The sequence below is a fragment of the Motacilla alba genome, chromosome 20 (genome assembly GCF_015832195.1).
Source record: "Motacilla alba alba isolate MOTALB_02 chromosome 20, Motacilla_alba_V1.0_pri, whole genome shotgun sequence".
Lineage (NCBI taxonomy): Eukaryota > Metazoa > Chordata > Aves > Passeriformes > Motacillidae > Motacilla > Motacilla alba.
In genome coordinates, this window is record NC_052035.1 from 3,456,042 (window position 1) to 3,475,733 (window position 19,692).

General features: G+C 45.1%; 1 protein-coding gene across 1 annotated transcript in view; it reads left to right on the top strand.

Moving 5' to 3' along the window:
- The window catches only part of LOC119710059 (transient receptor potential cation channel subfamily C member 4 associated protein), a 35,800-nt gene extending 16,282 nt beyond the window's left edge, over positions 1 to 19,518 (top strand). Inside the window, exons 6-19 of the mRNA XM_038158583.1 lie at positions 38 to 166; positions 1,246 to 1,447; positions 2,936 to 3,124; positions 4,172 to 4,314; positions 8,493 to 8,624; positions 9,324 to 9,382; positions 11,381 to 11,482; positions 12,807 to 12,890; positions 13,189 to 13,279; positions 13,970 to 14,110; positions 15,224 to 15,332; positions 15,534 to 15,646; positions 15,864 to 16,070; positions 16,993 to 19,518. Of these exons, the coding sequence (XP_038014511.1) occupies positions 38 to 166; positions 1,246 to 1,447; positions 2,936 to 3,124; positions 4,172 to 4,314; positions 8,493 to 8,624; positions 9,324 to 9,382; positions 11,381 to 11,482; positions 12,807 to 12,890; positions 13,189 to 13,279; positions 13,970 to 14,110; positions 15,224 to 15,332; positions 15,534 to 15,646; positions 15,864 to 16,070; positions 16,993 to 17,130 (1,839 nt within the window). The 3' untranslated portion in view covers positions 17,131 to 19,518. The remainder of the gene's footprint in view (positions 1 to 37; positions 167 to 1,245; positions 1,448 to 2,935; positions 3,125 to 4,171; positions 4,315 to 8,492; positions 8,625 to 9,323; positions 9,383 to 11,380; positions 11,483 to 12,806; positions 12,891 to 13,188; positions 13,280 to 13,969; positions 14,111 to 15,223; positions 15,333 to 15,533; positions 15,647 to 15,863; positions 16,071 to 16,992) is intronic.
- The last annotated feature ends 174 nt before the right edge of the window (positions 19,519 to 19,692 follow it).

The window sequence follows — 19,692 nt, forward strand, 5'->3', positions numbered from 1 at the left end:
TGGGCTCTCACCGGGCCCTGTGTGTGCTCATTTCCAGACGGAAGGAGTCACAAGGCGGCTGGCAGAGAGAAACGACTTTGTGTTGTTCCTGTTTACACTGATGACAAACAAAAAGACATTCCTACAAACTGCAACGCTTATTGAAGATATCCTGGGAGTTAAAAAGGTTAGTTACTACTTTCTTAATATCATTTGTATGGCTTTGCAGCCCAGTGGAGGAGAGCTGTTTCTTTGAAGAGTTGCTGAGGGTGGTCCTCTAAGCTGCCATTCTCACTTCTTGTAGCTTATTTGAAACCTGCCTGTTCACAGTGGTAATTAACTTCAATCACTTCTCATAAAGAAGCCAAACTATTCCTGTGGTGTCATACTTGTAGTGCTTTTACCCAGTTCAGAGAATGGTGGCAGCTGTCCCCCCATGCCCTGAGTCATTCAAGAATAGCCCGTATCACAAAGAAAATGAACCTCATGTAGATTCAGTTTTCATCCTTGCCTGCTGATTGTATTTGACATACTTCACTTGTCTTCCTCATATCTGGGAGGTATCCTGTGTATTCCTGGGTGTTTTTCACCTCTGTGAGAAGTTGTAGGCTGGGGACACAGGGTGCTTAAATCTTCTGCACAAACCAGGTTATTGCACTTATTTGCCAGCATCAGTTGCAGCTCAGTGCCCTGATGTGATGCAAGTAAAATACTCGAGGTGTAACCTTGGGAAAACCTTGACTGAATAGAGTCTGTGTACATTTTGTGGAGAAGGCCAGGAGTCTGTAACTTAATACTTTATTATTTAGAATAAGATTGAGGTTGATGTACTTCCTGAAATAGGAAACAAGCTTAGTTTATCTGAACAATTTTTTTTCTGAAAGCTGTTTTCAACATCTTTTAATTAAAAAGAACTTCTGATGAAAAGACTGAGAAATAATTTAGAAGTTATTATCTGTGAGTTTCAAAGAAAAGACAGGATTGGAAAACAAAATTGAAGTAATACCTAATCATAATTTATGTATTAAATCAGGTTGTGGTTTTGTGGGTTTTTTTAGTTAAAAAAAGGCCTCCACATTTTTTTGTAAATATAAAAATAGTATTTAAAATATGGATATCTGTACTTTTGGAATTGCTAAACCTCTGCAAATCCCAGCTGCTTCTCCTTTGCTACACTGGAATAACCCAGAGAGCTCCCCAGGGAGGATCTGCCTGTGTTCTCTTACTGACCATCCCATGTGACTGAGCTGCTGTTGCCTCCTCCAGGAAATGATCCAGCTGGATGATATTCCCAACCTGGCGAGCCTGGTGTCCAGCTTTGACCAGCAGCAGCTGGCCAACTTCTGCAGGATCCTGGCTGTCACCATCTCAGAGCTCGACACGGGCAGTGATGACAAGCACACGCTTCTGGCCAAAAATGCCCAGCAGAAAAAAAACCTGGGCCCTTCCCGAGCTGAAATTAATCAAGGTAATTGTTGTGCTGTAACAAATCAGAAAAATCTCAGCAATGTTTAAAGTTTTCCTCTTCTCAATGTCACACAGTGTTATGTTTCTGAAAGATACTGGAAGTGTTGTGTCTTACGAAGCATTTTTCTTGATTCACTCCCCTCAGATTGTTTCCTGAAAATAATGTTTCCTGTTAGTGAAACTTTGTAGCATTTGGTTTCATGTGGTGTTGGTAATTAGGTGGGTTAACTTCCATCATTTCAGCATTCTCTGAGTGGCTTAAAATAATTGGATTTGTTTTCTGTGCCTTAGCCACATCCATGGACTTCCCATTATCAGCTCTCAATAATTCTGTGTCCTCCATAAAATATGAATTCCTGAACTAAAGCTGCCTGCAGTGTGGTTGCTGTTAGAGCAGTTCCTTCTCTGATTTTATCTGATGTTGTCCTGAACAGGATGTCTTGTCTTTATCAAAAAGAGTAGTGTGTTTGGTATTAGTTTTGTTGCCCAGTGTTAACAAACCAGCCTTGGAAATCTGTGGGGCTGATCTCAGCCTGAACTTTGGGCACAGTGCAGCTTTGCTTATTGTGCTGAGTACTTCTCAGGTGCAGAAGTCTTGCCTAGAAGGATGAGTGGGAATTGAAAAAGTTAAAGTACCATCAGATGTAGAATCTGCTGTTTTCAGCTCTTGCTGTACTGAACAGCTTTTGGGCTTCTGAAGCAGATATTTGCATAGGCCCATGCCAAGCAAATGTTTAGCTAATCATTTTTTATGGGCACAATCAGAGACTGATTCTAAGGCTGTACAGTATATTCTATTTTAAAAATTTTATCAGGGAGCTTATTCTTTCAGAGATGCAACTCTTTCATGTAATATTCATGGCCAAAATCTTTGTCCTTTTCTCCTTGCCCCTGCAAGTGGGAAGTGAAGCTTTAGCCATGTATCTTTAATAAACAGGTCCTGTAATTAAGTTGTTTTTGAAGGCAAACTGCACCTCCCCAAACATTTCGCAGAGCAGTGACTTCTGTCCTTGCACTGCTCTGTCTGAGGGTGCAGCTCCACAGTTAAAGCCCCCACACCTGGGGCTGCTGTGGTGTGTTCTCCACCTGTTTTGCTCCATGAGGAGCTGATTCAGGAACCTTTTACTTGAAAAGCTGTCAGATTTCCTCCCCACTGCTGCAGGGGGCCAGTTCAGTCACTACAGACCAACACCAAGAAGGAGAAAAGGGGAGGTGGGGCTGCCCCTTCCAAAGGCTGCTGCTTCATTTTTGCCAGCTTGGTTTTCAGCCACATCAGTTCCTTGGTAAGACTGGAGAGCAGCTGAATTATTGCTGGGGTATGGATGCTCTCTTCCAGTCCTTAACAGGAGAGTGTGCTGAGTTCTTCCATCTTCAGATCTTTTTAACCAGATCTTTTTAACCACACACTTCTGTATTCCTAAAGTAGATGTGCTGGTACCTTGTGGTGATCTTACACTGTAATAAAATTGTTTCTCTTTATTTTTTTCAGCTACACTTCTGAATATTCCAGGCTTCATCGAGAGGTTGTGCAAACTGGCCACAAGGAAGGTGTCTGAAACAACAGGGACTTCCAGCTTCCTGCAGGAGCTGGAGGAGTGGTACACGTGGCTGGACAATGCCCTGGTGCTGGATGCACTGATGAGAGTGGCAAATGAAGAGGCAGAGCAGAGCAGTACAGGTACCTGGCTTGCATCCCTCCACCCAGCAGCAGCTGAGGCATGTCTTAACCTTGCTCAGGGTTTGCCACGTGTTGCTTTTCCTGTCATGTGCTCCTGATTCCCCTTTTCTTGCACGGAGGACTCACATATCAACATTTAGGTCTGACTGCTGTTTTGTTCTCATGTAGCACTGATTTTTTTACTGAATTAAAATTAGCCAAAGGAGAGACCCTCCAGCAATGTGTGCCCTTTGCATGCCTAACTAGCACTGAAGGGCTGTGCATCCTCAGCCCTGATCTCCTCTGGAGTGAGTAAAATAACCCTCCTGAGGTAAGTGGCTTCACCAGCATTTTATTCTAAAACTTTGGCTCGTGACTTTGGGTTCATATGCTTCATACCAAGCAAGTGGCCCCTTCTTTAAAAAGGAAAGAGAGTTCCAGCTAAATTAAGGAAGTTAATTGGAAAAAAAAACAATTATTCTAGTGGAAGTGTTAATACAACCTTAGGAAAATGCTTTGGAGCACATGTGTGGATGTGTGGTTTGTTTCTTCACCCTTTGGTATGACAAAAATGCAGTGTACGTCTGGTAGAACTCAAAGTACTTCATATTCCTGTTTCTGCTCTTAGCAGGGTAATTCTCTCTAAGGTCATGAAATTTATTTAACTGTGGCCTAAGAAAAGTGGTACTGAGGTATGAAATGAAAATAGATTTAATAGTAAGTGCTTCTGATAATCTCCCATCTACTTTTATTACCTTTCTGCCATGCCCTGGTGCAGTAGTCTATTAATTCCTTAGGTGAGCCTATTTATTTCAAGGAGATGCTGCCATTTAGTTTGGTATGGAAAAAGAATTTTAAAATCTGATTTTATCTCCTCTAAATTTTCAGCTATATTTTTTCTCTAGCATGTAATTCAAATTGGTTATTTGCTGTACATTACTATTTTTTGTTAAGAAGAAAATTCCAGCAGATGTGTGCTGCTCCTGCGTCTGCAGTGTTCAGTGTTAGAGTAACAAATCCTTTCCTGTTGAAGCTGCCTCAGCCTCACATCTTTGCCATCTTTTCCAGAGTCTTCAGATGAGAGTGGACTGGCCAACACCTCCACAAGGACACAGCTGCCCCAGTCCATGAAGATCATGCACGAGATCATGTACAAGCTGGAGGTGCTGTATGTTCTCTGTGTGCTGCTCATGGGCAGGCAGAGGAATCAGGTGAGCCCCAGCAGATGCTCACACTCACAGTTGGTGTCTCTTTAAACCTGAGTGCTCATGAGTGAGGTCGTGGACACGGAAATGCCAGGGCAGAGCTCAAGGTACAAAGCTGGGCAGTCCATCCTGGCAGCCCTGCCCAGAAACAGGCAGCGTTTCACTGGGACCAGGGCTGGTCACACCCTGCTCTGCAGAGCTCTGCTCTGGTGCAGGAGGATGCAGGAAGTGTGTGGGTACCTGGATGCTGCAGGAGCTGCAGTCAGGTGTTCTCCCCCTCTCCTGGTGGCCAGTTTGGATGGAGCCCCTTCAGGCCTTACCCTTCTTTGGCTGCTTTCACTTTTGGAAATGCTCTGGATGATTTTTGCAGCATATTGCCATGACTTGGCAAAGTGTGAGCATGCTGTTAAACTCCCAGCTGGAAAGGTGCACTTCAGTGCTGTCTGCACTGGTCACTGCCTGCAAATCCCACTCATCTGTTCCTTTGCCTTTCTCCCTTTTGAAATTAAAAAAAAACCCAAAATTGCTCCCTGCCTCACACAGGCTTATGAAGAACCAGTCACTGCAGCTCAGCTGCAGTTTGATTTAAATGGGTCAAAAGCAGGTTGTGAAGGGAAAAGCAAAGCAATCCTTGGTGAAGTTTTGACAGGTTTCCAGCTTTGGCAGTCTGCTCAGCTCAGCAGAGCTTGGCATAGCAGGGGCATTCAGATGTCCTGGACGCTGGGAGGGCCAGGCTGGTGTGAGTTATTGAAAGGCTGTTGTGTTAGGCAGCAGAGGCTGTGTTGTGGGCGGGGGTTGGGGCACATTTATCTGGATTATTTTGTTCTCTGGTAGTAACCTCCCAGGGTATCAGTCACAGGGCAATCTCCTAAATCTCTCAATCTGAATACAGGTGCTGTTGTAGCTCAGTCCCAAACAAAACTCACCTGTTCCTCCAAACCTACAGCGGAGCTTGAGGACCTCCCATCCCTGGAAGTGTTCAGGGCTGGGGCTTGGAGCAGTCTGGTCTGGTGGAAGGTGTCCCTGCCCATGGCAGGGGAATGAGATGGGCTTCAACATCCTTTCCATCCCAAGCCATCCTGGGATTTTGTGATTCTAAGCACACACTTGGCATTAGAGAAGCAGATTCTGCATAAGAGGAAGCAGAGAGGACCAGTAATTCTTGCAGAAACCACAGTCACTACCATAAAAAACTCCTAATAATATTGTCATTCCTTTTAGAAGTGCTGTTTCTGTTAGGCATGAAATAAAACGTAAGCAAAGCCCAAAACATAACTGAAGCTAGCAGAACATGGATCTATTAGAAGGACTTTTTCTTTTCCATTGTATCAGGGCAGATAATTCATTCCTGCCTGAGTTCCCCACAAGAATGCAGGTTTATAGATTCTGCAGAAACTGCTTGCTCCCTGCACTCATCCTGCTGCAGCTGGAGGTGCTGGATTCCTTCCCTCCCTGGGTCACTTCTGGTGTGTTCCTGTCAAATCTGACAAGGCAAAAAATCTGCTGCTGAAGCAGCTAGCTTTGAAGATGAAGTTATGTTTTAATTTCCTGGGAACACAACTCTTATCCTTCATCTGCTATTTCTGCCCCCATGCAGATGGAGAAACTAAGGATAAAGGTGGCCTGCAGTTCACTTCTTCCCAGGACTGATTCAGGACTTCAGTTGAATTCTTGGAAGGATTTGATTACTGCATTCCCAAACACTTTTTGTCCAGAGCCAGGGTTTTTTGTTTGTTGTTTGTTTTAGAGTTTTGTTTTGTTTTGTTTTGTTTTTTGTTTTTGGGGGAGTTGGTTTGGAGGGGCGGGTTGTCCTTTTTTTTTTGTTTTGTTTTATGAAATCCTCTACCTCTAAAACAGATGCTACATCCTTCATTCCTTAATCTGCATAAGACTTGTGTGGCAGATGTGAATCCCTTGCCCTTCCTGAGAGCCAGGCACAGGAAGGACTGGAGCTGAGCTGTTCTCCATGGGAAGCTCTGGAATGCAGGCACAGCAGCGTGCAGCAGCACCCTCAGACAAGCATTTCAGCTGCTTTTTAGTCTCTCTTCTCTGGGAAGGAATAAAAGCACAGGATTTGTGGTACTAGTCTGAGCAGCCAAAGGACTTGCTGGTTTTAGATTGGATTCATTTCACATAGAATTTTATAAGAGCATCACAAACCTGCTTCAGTCTGCTATAATAATTGACATAATAGTCTGGCATTTGCTTGAAGCAAGGTGCAGCTTCCCAGACTCAACCTGTTCCCAAATGAATCTCTGAATGCTTGGTTTAAACTTGATTGCTGGCTAATTTGCATAAATTGATAACTGTGGTAGCAGTGACTTGGCTCCTCCTGTTGCCATGTTGGGGATGATCGCACCCTTGGGAATAAGTGGTGTTTCTCTGCAGATCTGGGCCTTCGCTGCCTTCTCATTATGGTCACACCCTAAATTACTCTCCTTAGGTATTTTTGTAGGCTGTCCTGCGTGTCTGTATTGTGGTGAAGAGCCATCAGCTGATTCCCTTGCTCCTGCTGTAGGGAGCCACACTGCACACACAGAAACTCAGCTTAGCAGAGACAGTTTTAGTGTTGGGAAAGCAACGGAGCAATTCCTGTGAAGCTGAATGGCAGCAGGAAAAAGCCAAAGTAGCTTGAAGGTTGAATATAGAGCAGGGATTGTCTTGGCATCCTGAGGCAGAGTAATTGTAATGAGTTTGGGCTCTGGGAGAGACTGATGCAGAGGCAGTGGCATGACTGAGGAGCTCGGTCAGGTGAGCATTCGGAGCTGAGCAAACTGAACTGCACAGATTTGAAATCTGAGTCATCTGGAAAGGAGCAGATTCAGGAGTCAAAACTGAGTGTAGAGAGTTGTTCCTTTAGTGAGGCTTGAGGCTCCTGCAAGCAGCTCAGGCTCTTGGCTTCCTCCTGTTGTGCCTGTGCCATGGAGGGACAGGGGCACTGCAGGGAGCACTTTGTTCAGAGAGATTCCTCAGAGCTGCTTCTGTGACTAAACCTAAGTGTCCAAGAGCGTTTCAAAATAATGGAGCACCAGAGGACTCCAAGCTCAGCAGTCTGTCAGGGCGGTGTGGGTGGGTGGGAAGGAGCTGGATGCTCCTCAGGTGTGTATTTGAGGTGTCCAGCAACAGGAATGTGATTTCCATAAAGGTGGGACACCTGGTGGCTACAGCCAAGAGGAGTGCAAAAGCCATCAGCTGGGCTGCAAACAAGAGCTAAAACCTATAAAACAGCATCAGCTTAAGATATTTTGATTCATTTAGGTGTTTGAATAAATAGAACAAGGTAGATTGATCTGCTTGAAATGCTGCTGGTTACAGTTCTGGATCTTGGGACATCCTGGGGTATTTTTAAGTGATTTTGTTTGCTAATTTTAAGGAACATGTCCATTGCTTGGGCACTTAATTTTTGCAGAATGTTGTACATTCCAGTCATGTGGTTTTCATTTGAAACCACATCTCAAGGGATAATGCTTGTACTAGGCCTACAGCTAATAAGAATCCCACTTTATTTCCCTTACTCCTCATCTTCTAAATTCCTTACATTAAAAGTATCCCAGCTTGGACTGAAGCAGCTGTTCACACCAAAATTATTAGTTTTTTTATATGAATAAAAAATATGTTCCAGGCAGACTGATAAATGAACCTGACCAATTTAACTTTTTTTCCTCTAAAGTTCAGCTCCTCTTTAACCTGAAGGAGCAGTGTAGTGTGGTTGTGTTACTGCTGGACTCTGCTCAGGACTCCTGCTCAGGCCACATGAACAAAACCAATATTGATGGGTTTTTTGTCATCAGAGGCCTGCCTGAGCTGCACCTTTGTGTGTGCAAAGGGAAAGGACACTCAGGGAATTGAGTGGCTGCAGAATATCCCCAGCTCAGCTGTTTGGTGTAAGATACATTTTCAGTGTGCTAGAAGTGATGTCCTGATGCCCAAAGCTGCTTCCAGAGACATGATGGTTAATTGAAGCACCGGTGAAGAGCTTTATCCCAAAGCAAAGTCTTGTTTTCTGTCCACGTCCACCAAATGGAAACTGCTGCACTGTGGTTAACACAAACACTTGCTGTTTGAGACAAGCATTCACATCCTTTTGTCAGAGGATGACATCACTGTGCCCATCTGTTTGCAGACTACATGAAATCTGTGTTTGAGACTGGAGCTGACGTCTTTGTACCTCTCTTGTTCCCCAGGTTCATAAAATGATAGCAGAGTTCAGACTCATTCCTGGCCTCAATAACCTGTTTGACAAACTCATCTGGAGGAAGCACTCAGCCTCAGCCCTGGTTCTGCATGGACACAACCAGAACTGTGATTGCAGCCCGGTGAGGAACCTCTGCACTTGTGGAGTGGGTTTTCATCCTGGCACACAGTTCTGAGGAGCTGTGCTGAGTAACTGGGTGTTTGTATAATCAGTGACTTGAGAGGTGGTAGCATTCAGATTTTGGGGAATTACTGATTTCACTGAAGTCTGTCCTTAGCTCATGTTAGCAATGTAGCAGGGCCAATTTAGCCTCTCCCCTCTCTCCTGGTTAGTTTGTTGATTTTGAGGAACATGTCCGTTTTGGGAACTGAGGAAGGAGTAAATTCTGGACCCTGGAGGCCAGAGGTAGAAGACAACAAAAATTCAAAGAAATGATACCTAGGAGAGGCACAGAGTACAAATTGTGCCACAGTCAGGTTTAGGGGGGTTGGGTTTTGTGTTTGACTCTTTTTGTTTGTTTGTTTGTTAGTTTTCCAAACCTAGACATTCTGAATTGATCAGTACAATTCTAAGCTTTTTTTGCCTTTGCAGTGAGAAGGAATTATTACCTGTTTTGTGCATAGGCTTGGAGGCAATCTCCACTTCTATTTTGGGAAGTGCAGCCTCTCCATTTGTGCAAGTCATTTGCTCTCCTGTCCAAAGCAGTTTGATTTGGAAAGGTTTTCCATTTAGCTGTTTCATGCCTGCTTGGTAACTGATGATTGCCAAAAATACTAAAGCAGTGATTTTTTTTTTTTTTACCTTTCTTGTCTCCTTTTAGGACATTACTTTAAAGATACAATTCTTGAGGCTTCTTCAGAGCTTCAGTGACCACCATGAGTGAGTATGAGAAGCTGTGGTGGGTTGTGGCTTGGTGCTGTTTGCCTGGCTGTGGTTCCAGGTGTCCTGGGCACAGGGCAGGCTCCATATGAAGGGAATGTTGTACTGTCCCTAAACTTCATGTTCCTTTCAGCTCTTGCTGTAACAGCCTAAGAATTTGCTCTGTGGTGGGCATGTCTGAATATGTCTGGTGTGGTTAAACCCAGCCCATTTTTTCTTGTGTTGAGATGAGCTGAAACATGCACAGGATGAGTTAACACTTTCTGGCTGAAGGAATAAGGAGGCAGCTTTCTTCTTTTTTGCCTTCTACTGAGAGCTGACAATGAGCCAGGGAAATACAAAGAAATCTCCTGTCTGCCTTCAAAATAAATCCTTAGGAAAACTTGGGTGTGCTGGAATAATTGGAGGGGTAGTGCAGTTTGCTTGGGGTTATTTAATATTTAATATTTAATGCTGTGCTGCTGGTACAGAGGTGTTTGAGACTTGTGGAATTGCATCCTGCATTCCATCAGTGTTGCTCTCATTCAGTCCTGGGAGATGGTGTCCCTTACAAACTCCTGTGTTAGAGGCATGTTGCACTTGAGGTGCTGCTCATTGCTAGAGCCAGGCTGGTATTTTTGTGCAGGATTTTAGTCCTCTTGGATAGATTTCAAATATCAAAATATCAGCCTTTTTGATTGTGGAATGTTAGCTTTGAGAATGCAGAGCTGCTGGACATAGGGAAGGAATGCTGACCTCTTGTAAATACTTCATGCTAGACATTGTTTGCCTGGGAGTCACTCCAGGTTTTCCAATAAAATCTCTACAGGTGATGTTACTACTTAAGTGGCTGCTACAAAGATCTCAAGCTTGTTTGAGCAGAAAACAGCTCCCAGCTGTAACTTTTGAGCAAGTGGAATGTGTGGAATCTATTGGGCGATTTAAATAATTACATGAACTTTCTGTGAAGTCACAGATAAGCTGAGTTAACTGAGGACAAGATGAGAGCAAAGTACTTGTATGCTGATGTTCATTCAGTGAAACTTTGTCCAAAGCAGACTTGCAGAGCTGTTTATTGCAGGGAGAGAAGGGCTCTGTTCTCTTTGCAGAAACCTGTTCAGTCCACATCAAAGGAAGCTTTACACAAGAGCCTCAGTGAGCACTTACCTGAGGACAGTGTTGGGAACAAGAAGGAACCTCACACTCATCACTGCATCCTCTGCCCCCTGAGCTTCCCTGAAAAAGAATCTTAGCTGTCTGATTTTGAACACTTGCAAGCAGAAAGACTCTCAGGGAGCACACTGCCATTGGGCAAAGGGAGCCCCTGGACTGCAATTCTACTCTGTCTGATTTATTCTGCAGTTAGTTCACTTTACAGACAAAATAATGTATTTTCATTATGAAAAGTTCAGTATTTGATAAAGAATTTATGTACATTTCTGGGATTTATATTCATTTTTATCTGCATCTTTACTTTTCATGATGTTTTTAAATATTTCCAGGGTAAGGTTTGTTCAGATAATAAAAGACTAGGATGACTGAGTCCTTTTTTGCAGTTTCTGCTTTCTTACTTAGAAAGAGATTTGTTACTTAAAAAGAGCAATCACTATAGGGTGGAGAAAAATTTCAGGAAATTGTGAAAAAGTTTGCTATTTCATGTTTATTTTGGTCTGAAATTCAGCAAAATGTTGCTTAGATTTTTTTTAAAAAATAAGCATTATCCAGAAGAAAATATTTACAAACCATAAGATCCCAAAAAAGTCAGCAAAGAACCATTATCTCAAAGCTGGTCACTGTTGGAAGTGGCATTTGGTAAATTTTGGAAGAGGTTTTCCCAAGCTGCAGCTGGCTGGCCTGGTACAGGGAGCAGAGTGGGAGTGCTGTGAAGGGCAGCCAGGAGAAAGCTTGCCCAGTCCTGCAGCCCTTGTAGTCCTGTGCCTCTGCTTTTCATGAAATTGCATTTTTGCTTCTTGAATCCATCGTGCTTTTCTTCCCTCCTCCCCCACTGTCTTGCTTTAGGAACAAGTATCTCCTTTTGAACAGCCAGGAGCTGAATGAGCTGAGTGCAATCTCCCATAAAGCCAACATCCCTGAAGTGGATGCAGTGGTCAACACTGACAGGTGAGAGGGGACTGAGGGTGCTGGTCAGCAATTCAAGAGTTTTGGAAGCGCTTCCAGTGTAAGTTGGACATCAGCTGTTCTGTTTGACCTCTGTCTGTCCACCACACTTTGATTTCAGTGACTCCTTTCAGTGGGAGGTGTCCAGGCTTGTGGGATGTTGATGGTCATTAGCAAATCTCAGGTGTGCTCGTGCTCAGAATAAGGTGCTTTAAAAACAAAAGCAACTTTAAAACCCCTAAAAAAGGGGGATTGAGTTCATGGCTCAAACATCACTGTGATGTGCTGGGTCTGCCTCTCTGGCCTTCCTCAGGCTGGGCGTTGCACACAGACCTGGAAAGTAAACTGCCATCCCTCAAATCATGTAATTGCTATTAAATCTTACTTCTGGCATTCAGGAGCAGTGTGTGCACACATAAATGTCCATTTCCAGGCTGCATGAACACATCCAAGTGTCTGCTCAGAGTATTTTAAGAGCAGCTAATAACCAGAATAAGCTAAATTAGATTAACATGTTAAACCACTTACAGAACCTCTTCTGTTGCATTTGAGTATCTGGTAGATGGACTGTTCTGATCTAATAATCTCTTTAATACGTGATTCTGATGTATAAAGCTCAGCAGATGGAAAGTTGTTTGCAGAATTTATTTTGTCAGAATGCTCCCAGGGTATCAGCAGGGACTTGGTCTGCACAGAGCAGATCTACCTCGCTCCAAAAGGGACTCTCTAAGAGGATTTCTAGATTACAGTCATTATCATAATACTGTGTCTAATTGGGAAGAACTTAGGGGTTTTTTCACCCTTAGCATTTAGTTTTCATGGTGCTTTTCTTGATGCATGAGACCAAGGCAGTATTTCTGTATGAGTTTAATGCAGGTGGATACTCACTGAAGGTGCTGTTTAATACAAGTAAAATTGCTAATGCACCACACAGCTTTCCATACTCTGCTCTGCCTCCTAAATGGAATTTAGACTTTCCTTTACATTTTTTGAGGGGAAAAAAGGGGGTTTTTTTCAGTCCTAAGCTTGAATGTCGTATTTTTTTTTCTTGATTTCACACAAGGTGTGAATTGGTATTTCTGAAATGATTAAAATTTGGAGACAAAGTTTTTATTTTGAACATATTTGGAAGTCATGTTGCAGGTATTGCAGATATTTACCAAGGGCAGTGAGGAGAGCTCTTCTGCTGGTAGAACTAGCACAATATTTGTACTGTTCTGCTTCAGTACTGAGATTTGACCATCAAAAGCTCTGGAGCAGTGACTGGATTCAGTGCTCAATGCTTGCCCAGCCCTTCCACTCAGCTGTCATTTCTCACCTGCTGCAGGAGCCTTGTCTGTGATGGGAAGAGAGGTTTGTTGACCAGACTGCTTCAGGTCATGAAGAAGGAGCCAGCAGAATCCTCCTTCAGGTGGGTTCACTTTGCCTCTGATGAGCTGTGTGAGACCCCTGGCAGGTAGCTTTGGTTTTGTCCAGCTTAGAACAGCTGAGGGTGTTGGAGAATAAGCTGTGGAAAGGTCTGGCTCTGTTGTGCTGTGATGGCAGTGCAGGTGTGAAGAAATCACAGCCAGTGATTTTCTGCAGGATCAACAGGTCTGCCTCCAGCTTCAGAGTGGATTGAAACAGTTCAGGAAACTGGATTTAAATTGCAGTTGTGATCAAGTACTTCTCTGCCCCAAAACCAACACCTCCTTTCTTCTCTTTCTCAGGTTTTGGCAAGCAAGGGCGGTGGAAAGTTTTCTGCGAGGCACCACCTCCTATGCAGACCAGATGTTCCTCCTCAAGAGAGGACTCCTGGAGGTAAGTAAATTTATGTCAGGCATCCTCCGTAGCAATCCAGAAGGATTTATCTGCTGTGAACCAAAAATGGATAAAAATGTAGTGTTAAATATTATGCTGGGTTTAAAACTCAGCAGGGAGATGAAAGTCACTCAAGCTGCCCCCTTGCAGCAGTGGGGGAATGAACACTCAGGGAGATCAGTCAGGATCACTGGAGAAATCACAATAATAATAAATGAACGATACCTCTAATAAATGAACAATAATAATAATAAAATAATAAACAAATTGACAATAATATGAATACATTTATAATAATATGAACAATAATATGGAAAATAACATTAATAATAATGTGAACAATAATAATAAAATGAAACTATAATAATAATAAATGAAACAATAATAATAAATGAGACAATAATAATCAATGAAAAAACTGGCCCTTATTCCTGTGTAACTGTGACAAATACTGGGAACACTTACAAAAAATACCTGTGAATTCTGCTTGTGGCAGCCAGATGTGGCCATTTGTATAACCTGCATCACTGGGAACTCATTTTAACAGGAGACTCATCTGAATTGTTGTATTTAGTTTGGTGTCGTGGCATTGAGTCGCCCAAGAACTTGCAGATAAATGCTTTAAATACTGATTAAATCAGAGTCTGTGTTGTGCTGCTGTGGCAATAACATGTTTTCCTCCCTTGCCAGCATATTCTCTACTGCATTGTTGATAGTGAGTGCAAGTCACGGGATGTGCTTCAGAGTTACTTTGACCTTCTGGGAGAGCTGATGAAATTCAATATTGATGCATTCAAGAGGTTCAACAAATACATCAACACAGATGAGAAGGTAAATATTTGTAAAAGCTGTCCCCTGTGGTTCAAATTACACCCTTTTATAACCAAACATAGCACTAAAACTCAGCTTCATTTGGGTTTGGTGTAGTTTCAGAGCTCGGGGCACAGTAAACACTAAGGGCTGGGTTGCCAAAGCCCCTCAGTGTTTTCAGCAGTGCTCCAGCTGTCCTGAGACAGTGAGTGCTGAGCTGGTCAGCAAACATTGCCTATTCCATCATCAGGCAGGCCTAAGGTCAGGCTCAAGGGTAGCAGAACATTTCCTGTGCAGTTGCCAGATTTGTGGTTAAGTGATAATTGTGGACATTGAGACAGGTCCAAAAAAATCTTTTACTGGAGCTTGCAGTGGGAATTCCTTCATGAGTAAGGCTTAAAATACTTGATACTGCAAACAGAGGTTGATATTTGATGTTATTTGCATTTAGAGACACTTTCAGAAGCCATGGCTTATGTAATTAACTGTAAAATTGAGCTGCACATCAATGGGCAGCTCTATGCAAAGTGGTTTCATGCTCTTGTGCATTTTGGACATTTACCATCAGCTGGTGGGGAGGTTCTGATTGGCCTTATCTTGCTTTTGTTGCTGTAATTTTTCCTCTCATTGCTGTTAGGCCTGGTAGACTTTGGAGAAAGTATTTAAAAGAAAGCTGTATTTGTTTTGGGGGTTTTTCTCTAGTAAATGAACTCAAACATTCTAGAGGATATCTTTAAATTTCCTCTGTGCTTCCTGTTTATTGATCTCTGACTGGTTTAGCTCTCATTCTGTGTGACTCCTCACTGTATTCCTCCCCTAGCGCTGTCTGCTTGTACAAAATCCGCGTAGGAGAATATGGAGCTGCAGGATTTCCCCCTCTTTCTAAACAGTGTATGAAATCTCACTTTCATTGGAGTGGCATAGCTTCAAAAAAGTTTTTAGGGATGCCAGGATGGCATTTTTCATTGATAGTGTTTTTAAGGGATCCTTTGGTCAGCCCTCAGTGCCAGTGTTGGCTTGGGTGGGGTGAGGCAGGGCTGGGAGTGATATCTCCTCTTACCTTGAAGGTAATGACCTTGAGTATAATTATATTTCAATCTTTTAAATTCAACACTAAACAGAGTTTCTGTTCAGTTCCAGATATTTTTAAATCAGATCAACAGCTCTCTGGTGGACTCAAACATGCTCGTTCGCTGCATCACGCTGTCCCTGGACCGCTTTGAGAATCAGTCTGATGCTAAAGGTGAACAGGAAGCAGTGGGGTGGGGCTGGGGGGTGTTCAGGGCTGGTAATGGTTAATTTAAATCTGGGCTTTGACACTTTGGGGGTTAGACAAGGAAATGGCACCTGGAAGGTTTGAGCACTGGTTCTTACTGCCCTGGTGCTTGGATCAGTGTGTCCGAGCCTCCAGCACCCGGTGATTGTGTTTCTCCTCTTGCTGCAGTTGCAGAGGTCCTGTCCGAGTGCCGCCTCTTGTCCTACATGTCCCAGATGTCCATGAGAATGTCCTTCCTCTTCCGTCTCATCAATATTATCCATGTACAGACACTTACACAGGTAAAGAGCTGCCAGGGACCTTGCACTTGCCTTACTGGGACTGCAGTGGTGAGCAGGGAGGAGCCTCCTTTCCTTGGAGGACACCCATGTCCCTTTTTCCTTGCCGTGTGCAGGAACATTTCCACTGTGTGCTTTCCATAGGCTTGTTTTATAGGGGCATGTATACAACAGCTATCTTGGTATTTAGATTTTTTTGCTGTGTCATTTTTACTTCCAGGAAAATGTCAGTTGTTTGAACACAAGTTTAGTTATCCTAATGCTGGCCCGAAGGAAAGAAAAACTCCCTTTTTATCTGCGCACCTTGCAACAGATGGAATACACAGAAAAATACCCTGGCTTCATCCTGAACAACTTCCACAGTCTCCTGCGATTCTGGCAGCAGCATTACCTCAACAAGGATAAAGACAGCACCTGCTTAGAAAATGTATGTGATCCTCCTAGCAGGGCAGCACCTGTCTGCCAGTCCCCTGGCAGAAATGGGAGGTTGGGAAGGGAGGAAGTTCTGCCCCCAGTGTAGCTCTGTGGTGCTTTTCACACCTCAGTCAGGCTGCCACAAGGCAGATGCTGAGCTTCCCTGGAAACAGAGCCTGAGGTTCTGGCTCTGGCACACAGAAGTGAGATTTGCCAGTGCTGAGTGGGGTGGAGAGGCAGGGCTGGCAGGATGGCCAGGGAGGGGGAGGCAGGACAGAGTGCAGTTCCCAGGGTAGTTAGCACCTTAGCCAGACTGTTCCCTCTTTGTGGTGTTGCAAACAGTGCAGGAAGAATATCTGATGTAGCTGCTGGAAGCCAAGGGAGCAGCCTGCAGCTTTCTGTGCCACAGCTGGTTTGTCCTGGGTCACTGGTGGGTAGAAATAAGCAGCTGTCCAGTTACGTGGGGGACACGTGCTCTGGTGTTGGGCTGCTGGGGTGGCCTTTTGGCTTTGAGGGAATAATGCAGGAGGGGTGTGAGTGGGGAGTGTGGTGGTTTTTGTGTCATCTCGGGAGCAGAAGCTACTTCCAGCATTGGCTTATCTGCGGCACCACAGGGTCCCAGTCTGTGTTTGGACTGGACAGCAGAGGACAAGTTTGGATTATGGTTGTACTGGTCCAGGCAGGCTGGGGTCACCCTGTGCTGCTCTTAGCAGCTGCCAGAGGCACTGGGAGTCCTTGTCTGCATCTGGAGAGTGGGCAGCTGGTTGTAGAGGGTGTACTGTGCAACACCCAGGGAGAGAGGGCGGAGTGGGGAACCCAAAATGTTGGTCACACTGTGAGGCTGGGTAACTCGGGCTGAACAGGAAGTGATTTTGTGCTCTGGGAAGTGTTCCCTGCTGTGGCCTGCACTGACCCCCTGTTGTGTGTGCCCACAGAGCTCCTGTATTAGTTTTACCTACTGGAAAGAGACTGTTTCGATACTGCTCAGTCCGGACCGGACGTCCCCCTGTGCCATAGTCAGCTACATCGACGAGGCGTACATGGACATTGACAGAGACTTCTCCGAGGAGTAATTCCCGCCTCCAGCTTCTGATGGACAGCTCGAGGGTCCCTCGCAGCGCGGGGATTTTCAGGGATACGCTGTGTAGTGTGCGTGTGCAGCTCGGAGCTGCGGAGCGTCGTCCCACCCCCGCCCCTGCCGGCCCCCAGCTCTGACCTGTGAGACTCGGACAGCTCTCTGGGCAACACATTCAGGGATGTATCTTCCAGTTGTTCTGGGATAAAAATAATCACCTGCACAAACCAGCCTGTATTATTTTTTTTCCTCTCTCCCAGTCCGGCGGGGCTGGCAGAAGGGGTTTTGCTGGCGTGAGGGTTCTCTTCTCTGTATGTGCTGGTTGAGGTGTGGCTCTCTCAGGGCTGCCAGGATGAGCAAGTCAAAAAGCACAGCAATTGCCCTCCAAGTGCGAGGTCCAAGGAGCCCATCTGAGCAGGACTCCACCACCAGCCACGTGCAAAGCCACCACGAGGACTCCCTGCAGGTGTTAACTCTTCCGCCGGGCTTTGGAATCAGGGCTTTGGGGTTGGTTAGAGCATGAGTGTGTGTGCGTGTGTGTGCTTTTAATTCCTGAGAGCCCCAGCTCCAGTCACCTCTTTACCATCGCCTTTTGGATCGTTTGGTACTAAATCTATCTGTGCATTAGGAGAGAACCTCTGCTCCTGCTGTCCTTCCTGCAGATCCTTCCCATCCGGAGGCGTTTGGCAGTGCTGGAGAACAGAGACATTTCAGCAGTGGTGGAATTGCAACAGGGGTTGGCTTTTCATGGAGCACTAGCATTAAAATGTACTAATTTTTTAAACTTGCGGCTTGTCCCTTCTTGGGTAACTAATCTGGTTTTAAAATCCTTTTCAGGACCATTGCTCTTGATGTTAACCTGCTATGCCTGGAAGTCTTATGTCAGTCTCTGCTTTCAGCCCTTAATATCAACACACACATTAATCTTGAAAGTGCAATATTTACTGGAGATGTCAGTTTTTTCCTGGATCTGTTTTAATCAGAATGTGTTAAATGCTGGGAATAAACACTCCTGGTTGAAAGTAACTTTGTAGGATATGTTGGAAAGGGGGAATGGGGTTTTGGCAGTCTTGGTTGCCAAACCTGCGTGTGCCCTGCCTGCTCACCAACACCATGTTGCTCCAACACATTCCGATACCCAGGAACGAGATACGCTACCCTTAAGCCACTACATTTAAGTCAGAAACATGTCTTGCAGCTACAGCTAAAAGAAACCAGCTTTGAAACACACATCTGAATTTTTTTAACATTTTCTAATTTATTTGACGAGATGACTTCAGCTCTGTCCAGGCTCCAGAGGGATGAGGATGTCCCAGAGCTGCAGCCTTTTGTCCTCTCGTTGCCAGCAGCATGAACCCCACCCTAAGGCTCCCTGTGCTGGGGCTGGAGGAGTGAAGGAGGCTCCAGCCCCAGGAGTAGGACTTGTCTCTGAGCAAGTCCCTTCCTTTCTGTTCTCCCAGACCTCAGTGTCCTGCTGTGGGCTCACAGGGTGGTCAGAGCTGCTAAGCTTGTGCATAAAGCTGCAGACTTGCAGGAGCTCCTGGGGTCCCTCCCTGGGAGCTGCATCCTGCTCTGGTGAGGGTACCCTGGGGAGCTCCTTGCCGTGGCAGCTTCGCCTCTGTTCCTCACCAGGTCACCCCCAGCCTGCCCCTCCCTCCCCTCAGCTCATTTCTTTCTCATCTGTACTTTTTTTGTTCTTGGGTATTTGTGTTTTTGGTGTATCTTTGCTTCTTCTTAACTGTAATAGATGTACACTTAAAATAAATGCTTCAAATTAAAAGGCTTTTAAGTTAAGGGATGCCTTTTCCACAGCGTAGTTAATGGGTGCATCCACTGATTGCTGCTGTAACCCTGCAGTCTCACTCCCTCTGTGTTTTAATGACAGTTTGGGGCCCAGCTGCCTCTGGCCTTGCCCGTGGGCCGGGGGAAGCTGAGCTGAGCCCACGCCATCTCTGGGGTTCCTCCCGGGCCTGGGAGCAGAGGCTGGGCTTTGCTTTTGGGCTGCCTGGGCAGAGAAGGGCACAGGGAAGAAACCCCTGGCAGCTGCTGCAGGGGTGGAGCGTGCTGGGCTCCAGGGGAAAGGCTCTGCCCCAGTGCACCGAGGGTCACAGGCACATCCCAGCTGAGGCCACGTTCCTTTGGGATGCCTGTCCATGCCAGATGCCACAACAATCTCATGGTGAGAGGGACCAGGCCCATGGAGGTGCCAACGGGCTCTGGGCTGGGACGGGAGGGAGGTGGGACCCCTGGCACTAACAAATACCTCTGGAAGTGTGCACTGTCCCCATGGATTGCTGAGGTTCGTGCTGCCCTGATTAATGCCGATTTGCTAACTGCAAATAAACATATTAAATGGAAACTATTAAAGAAATCTATTTTAAAGAAATGAGTGAAGTTGTCTTTTCTTTCCAGGGCCTTTGCCAAAGCCATAACCCCCTCCAGGCTGTGTTAGGGGCTGTTATGTTCTCAGGAAGAGTGGCTGAGGTCTGTTGTGCCTCATGCCTCAGCTCTGGTCCCCTGCAGTCAGAGATGAGTTCTGCTGGGGAGGTATGAGGAAAGG